The sequence below is a fragment of the Lactuca virosa genome, chromosome 2 (genome assembly GCF_052849685.1).
Source record: "Lactuca virosa cultivar CGN04683 chromosome 2, Lactuca_virosa_CGN04683_v6, whole genome shotgun sequence".
NCBI classification, from domain to species: Eukaryota; Viridiplantae; Streptophyta; class Magnoliopsida; order Asterales; family Asteraceae; genus Lactuca; species Lactuca virosa.
In genome coordinates this window covers 251,573,833-251,580,041 of record NC_136427.1, presented here as the reverse complement: position 1 = coordinate 251,580,041, position 6,209 = coordinate 251,573,833, and the positions used below count along the sequence as shown (strand labels likewise).

The following is a 6,209-nucleotide window of genomic DNA, read 5'->3' as shown; positions in this document are numbered from 1 at the left end:
AGAGGAAAAAATGGTTATGAGTTGTATGTCTAAATAGGGTATAGGTAAACATGTTTGACCTCAATGTTTCTCCATAAGAATTCGAAAGCCTAAATTTGTAATTCAGAATGATTATAAATTGAACCACAATGAAACTAGGAAAGTTAAAAAGAAAAAAAGAATATTTGAAATAATAAAAGGCAACCAACCCCAATTCTTTCACCAAAGCTTACCTTTTGGCTAGTGACTTCCAAAAGAGGACTTGGAGCAGGATGAAGAAGGATGAGATATCGTGGTCCAGAATTAGCATATTTATCATTACTTTCAATATGCACAACAAAAATTATCTGGTCAACATTCTCCACACTCTAGAAACCACATAAGTTTCTCTATGTGTGAATGCTAATGTAAAGCAAAAATGATACCTCAGAGAGCTTGATATCACAACATGAAAGAAGATCATATGCATTTCTTATTATATTAAGTAGTGCACCATCTGGAGTCTGCAAACACATAGTTTAAACTAGATAATTACAAGAATCTGATGTCTTATAATAACAGAATTCTGATTCATATTCTTTGTAAATGACAACAGAGAAATGGACCTGATGCAAGGACATGTCAACATGCTTTCTTTTCTTCTTGGCAGATGATGTGACATTCCTTCGATGATTATAGACTATGAAGGTATCTAGCTTTTCTGCAATTAAGTTACGTGAATAGCATTGTTACTGAAGACAAGAGGCTTGCAAAAAAGAATTGAAATTCATGATGATAAACTCATAATGCAAGTATGCAAGTACAACTACTAATTACAAAACAAATTGCATTATACCTTCTACACCTTCAAAGCATCGAGAGGGAAAACTATTAGTAAGATTATCAATTGAACAATTGATTAGCAATTGAACAACTGATTTGCAGGAAAGTGTAAAAATTGTTATCGTTGTAATATTAGTATATATGACTTTTGTTCGTTTTGCAATGATGGGGCCGATTGATTAGCAATTGAACAATTGATTTGCAGGAAAGTGATGCATGTGACATGAGAGCAGTAGATTTAACTACATTGATGGCCAGAGCGGAGAAAAGAGTATGTAGTACCTGTTTGACTTCGAGTGGAGAACAGAGGTGCGCCAATGGGAGGGTGTGGAGCGACGATGGACCGGCGGCGATGGTCCGATGACGATGGTCAGTCGACGATGGGATGATGCGATGGTGTCGAACTGGAGATTGTTGGTGTATCAATTTAGGGCAAAAGAGATGTGTTGAGTCGATTTAGGGCAAAGTACTCTTTATTGGTAGTAGTTAAAATTAATCAACCTTATTTATAACAATAAACCACTTAATCGTGTTCACAAAAAAATATTTGGATAATTAATTTAGTCAAAATTAGTGGAGTCTCCTAATTTAGTCAAAATATAAATACAACCCATTACATTTTTTTCTAACATGTTTTTTTTTTTTTGTAACTTTTTCTAAATATTATTATAGTAAATATGAGTCTCCTTATTTAGTGAAAATACAAATACAACCCAAGACATTTTTTTTTCTAACGTGTTTCTCTTTTTTTTTTTTCTAACTTTTCCCAAATATTATTATAGTAAATATGTTTGATAAGGACCGGTCAATATAACGATTCTTTGCAAAATTATGTGTAAAAAGAAAACAAAGCTGTTGTCATTTTCAAAAATAAAAAATTTTAATTAAAAAATTTTTAATTTTTATTAATTGAAAATTAATATATATATATATATATATATATATATATATATATATATATATATATATATATATATATATATATATATTCAGTGACCATTGTTTTATAGTCATTAATTGTTTTTTACTTGTAATTCATCAATGACAACTATTAAGTGGTCACTAATTGTTTTCATCATTTAAATAGTTTTCAATAACAAAAGAGTAGGCGTGTGGTTTTGAATAACAGTAGTAAGTGACCATTATTTTTTATCACTAAACCTCTAATACAGTGACCATTTTTTCGTCACTAAGCTTCTAACATAGTGACCATTATTCTTAGTCACTATATAGTTAACATAGTTACCATTATTTTTAGTCACTTGTTATGATATGAAACAAAAGTAGTTTAATTTTTTTGCGGTTTAGTGACCGAGTTAGTGACCAGCACATAGAATTGGTCATTAAATTTATAGGATTACCAAAATTCAACGACCACTTAATTCCTGGTGACTAAAAGATGCTTCCAGTGACCGAATTTTAGGTCGTCACTAAAAATTAGTCACTAATAAGGACTTTTTTTTTTTGTAGTGTATCTTTATAGATAATGTGGTTGTGGTTGTATTTAAAAAAATAAATGATTATATTTATATTTAATAAAATGTAGTTATTTAAGGATATATTTTGATTTGGGCGCATGATGTCCCAAAAGGGCGAGACACACAAAATTTCAAAATTAAGGTCTAATTTAGAATGATCGGATGTTTAGTGGCTAAATCGAATTGAAATCAAGAGTTACATTGTCGTTTTAACCCAACTTAGGCCACGTAGCCGGAGGAACCGACTAATCGGGTGAAGGAGGTCGCAATGGGCAAAACGAACAAAATTCTACGTCTTGGGATCTAATTTAGCATGATCAGATGTTTAACGGCAAAATCGAATTGAAATCGAGAATTACAGTAATTTAAATCAAAGCTCCTTATATAATCATTATATTCATGTAGTGCTTGTATATGTTAATTATAAAGAACAATTTTGCTATTGTTAATTACACGTCTAATTATTACTCCCTCCGTCCCATATTAATAGTCTATGTTTCCTTTTTGGTTTGTCCCAAAATAATTGCCTACTTCTAAAAATAAATATGTATTTTACCATAATACCCCTCATTGTTAGTTAAATTACCATAAAATTAAATGCAACTACCATAGAATTAAATGCAACAGAAGGGTAAGACTGTCATTTTATTTAATAAAATTAATGATAATTAATGTTTTCTTAAACTGTGTGTTTTTTGTCTGTGACATATTATTTTGGGACGGAGGGAGTATAAAGGAACGAGTAGCTATCGTAAATTATATAATCAATTTATTCAAGTATTAACCTATTGATGCGGTGATTTGATATACGTTTTACGTAAAATCAAAAAATCAATTCTGAGTATTGATAGGTCTTGATACTTGGTGTCCTTTTAACGTTATTAAATTAAGATACAAGAAGATTTAACTATGGGAAAATGACTTAGGAGGGTAACTACCTCTTATCCGTGTTCACATATTGACAACTTTTTTTTGTACATAAGAAAGCAACTAACTTGTTTTAACTGTTTAAATTACATCAATATTACCGGCTAATACATGTTTTAACCGGTAACTCAAAGGGAAAATGACTTAGGAGGATAACTACCTCTTATCCGTGTTCACATATTGGCAAATTTTTTTTGTACATAAGTAAGCAACTAACTTGTGTTAACTGTGTAAGATCCCAAAAATCATGACCAAAAATTTCGTTTTTAATTTAATACTAAAACCATAATTGTCAAACCATTAATTTAATACTCCGGCATCGGGCCCCGCCCGACATCAGGACCCGCCTGGCATCGAGCCCCGCTCGGTATACATATCCGTCTCTCTTAGGCCCCGCCTGTCTCCGGGCCCCGCCCGCTAAACACATACAATCATATAACATGCTAACACATAAAGAAACATACTCTACCGTATCCCTGTCCTAAGAAACATACTCTGCTAATAATGAGATACGGAACCCCGTCCGTACTCAGCTAACATGCAAACATTCCTCGGGCACCCGCCCCGCATCGGACCTTGGTCCGGAATAACATACTAGCATACAATGCCTAGGGCTAACCCCCGGGTCTTCCTACTCATAGACTACATGGGCTGGCATTGTGGCCTTAGACTCATTCACACAGTGAGGAGACTCACATTGCAGTGCTGAAGCCTTGGCTGGAACTCTGCTGGCGGCTAACTGGCAATTCCCCGAACTGCTACTCCTTCGACTCCCCGAACTATCAATACCAAAATAACACTTAGACCAGAATACCCTCCAAAAGTCAAACTAAGTCAACCCTGATCAAAGTCAAGGTCAACGGTCAATGGTCAAAGTCAACACCCGGATTTAAATAGGGTACCAAGACCGGGATAAGATGCTGGGAATGGAACCAAAAGAAAGAGAATAAGATGCTTAAATATGATACCAACACCCGAATTTAGGGTTTCCCAAACCCAGACCAACTCGTCGAGTCGGTCCCCCGACTCGCCGAGTAGGTCACTTAAAAATGAAATTTTTGGTCATGATTTTTGGGATGTTATACAGTTAAAACAAGTTAGTTGCTTTCTTATGTACAAAAAAAAGAAGTTGCCAATATGTGAACACGGATAAGAGGTAGTTACCCTCCTAAGTCATTTTCCTTTTGAGTTACCGGTTAAAACAGATATTAGCTGGTAATTTTGGTGTAATTTAAACAGTTAAAACAAGTTAGTTGCTTTCTTATGTACAAAAAAGAATAAGTTGCCAATATGTGAACACGGATAAAAAATAGTTACCCTCCTAAGTCATTTTCCCATTTAACTATCGAGTAGTTCGGTAAACTTTACACTTTATTAGGCTTTGGGGTGGATAATGATATTACGTGGAGCATATTACTGTCGGTGAACATCGTCCCTCAACCATTTGATATACCGGCAATAGTTTTCATTGGTATACTATTACCGATAAAATGCAGAAGTTTTGCCGATGAAATCCTCAATTCGGCTTGGGCTGCATTATTATTTGTACTATGATATGCATTAAAAAAAAACTCAAAACTGATAGGAAATAATTATGGTTTGGAAACAATTTTACACACAAAAATACCACGGTACTCCTATCATAAGGAAAGATTGGTAAGAAATGCAAATGTTTACGTGACACTAAATTTTGATAGATAAAAAGATCATGACACTGCGTCAACCTTATTCCATAATATATATACCTTATTCCATAATATATACATAGTTATTTAATATGCTTTTTAATCAATAGTACGTAGAATGACCCTAACAACCATTAAATACGAGAAACAACTTTCCTTCTACAACGTTTGACCTTACGATATTATTTCAAATTAAAAAAACAAAATCTCTGACAGACCATAATTATCGAGATTCTCCCTAAGACAGATAAATCTTCTGCTTTATTCACTTATAAATAAATCCTGAACCCATTTACGACCCTTACATACTCGCTATAATCACCACTGCGCCATGAACATAACAAGCATCGCCGGCGTCAATAGCATGAAGAAAAGGTCGTCGCAAGGCCGGAAAAAAATTGAAATAAAGAAAATAGAAGAAGAAAACAACCGTCAAGTCACCTTCTCCAAACGCCGTAATGGCCTCTTCAAGAAAGCCGCCGAGCTTTGCATCTTAACCGGAGCCCATATCACCATGCTCGTCCACTCACCTGGTGGCCGGGTTTTCGCATTCGGCCACCCCACCGTGGATGACGTTGCCGACCGCTTCCTTGACATCACCACCAATAACGCATCAACATCAGATGAATCTACCACCCAAAAGGGACAACTTGAGAAAGAGTTCAACCAACACTACGTGGAGATTTCAAAGGAGTTGGAAGCGGAGAAGAAGCTGAGAGAGGTGATTCATGAGTCGAAAATCATAAACGCCAGTGAATTACCGTGGTACAGTGAAGGCGTTGATGGGCTGGAGGTGGAGGAGTTGCAGCAGTACATATCATCCTTGGTAGAGTTGAAGAGAAAGGTTTTAGTACGTGCGGATGAACTGATGATGATTAAGAAAGCTCCGGCGTTGCTTGGTCCGAACATGTTGAGTATTGCTCAGGCAAATGACATTGCGAATATGGAGAATCCGACTAATGGTACGGCGTCGTCTAGTTTTGGTTTTGCACATAGTCATAGTAGGGAGTGGATGATGTAACTAGTTAATTAAGTTAGGAGTTTATCCATCACTTTAATTGTTTTGTCTGAACTGCGATTGAGATTCAATTGGTTTGTTAAAATGATTTATTTAATTCCATTTTCAATAAGAAAATTTTGTGTTGTATCATTATGTTTGATAAAATCTCATGCTAAACTTATGTACGTAACATACGTTTAAATAGCAAGAACAAATGTCTTTCTTTTTCCCTCCCCACGATTTCCCCGCTGGCGTTCAAAACCCGGCCTAGAGCCAGCTTAAACCATCGCAGCACCCTCTCTACCATTTTCTTTGTTA

General features: G+C 35.1%; 1 protein-coding gene across 1 annotated transcript; it reads left to right on the top strand.

The window, feature by feature from the left end:
• The first annotated feature begins 5,218 nt into the window (after window positions 1-5,218).
• On the top strand, window positions 5,219-5,912 carry LOC145158402 (agamous-like MADS-box protein AGL29). The gene has a single exon (XM_079077307.1). It carries the CDS (start codon window positions 5,223-5,225, stop codon window positions 5,910-5,912), a length of 690 nt encoding a protein of 229 aa, XP_078933433.1. The 5' UTR covers window positions 5,219-5,222.
• The last annotated feature ends 297 nt before the right edge of the window (window positions 5,913-6,209 follow it).

Coding starts and splice junctions, on each gene's coding strand:
- LOC145158402 (XM_079077307.1), top strand. CDS start 5,223: ATGAACATAACAAGCATCGCCGGCGTCAATAGCATGAAGAAAAGGTCG.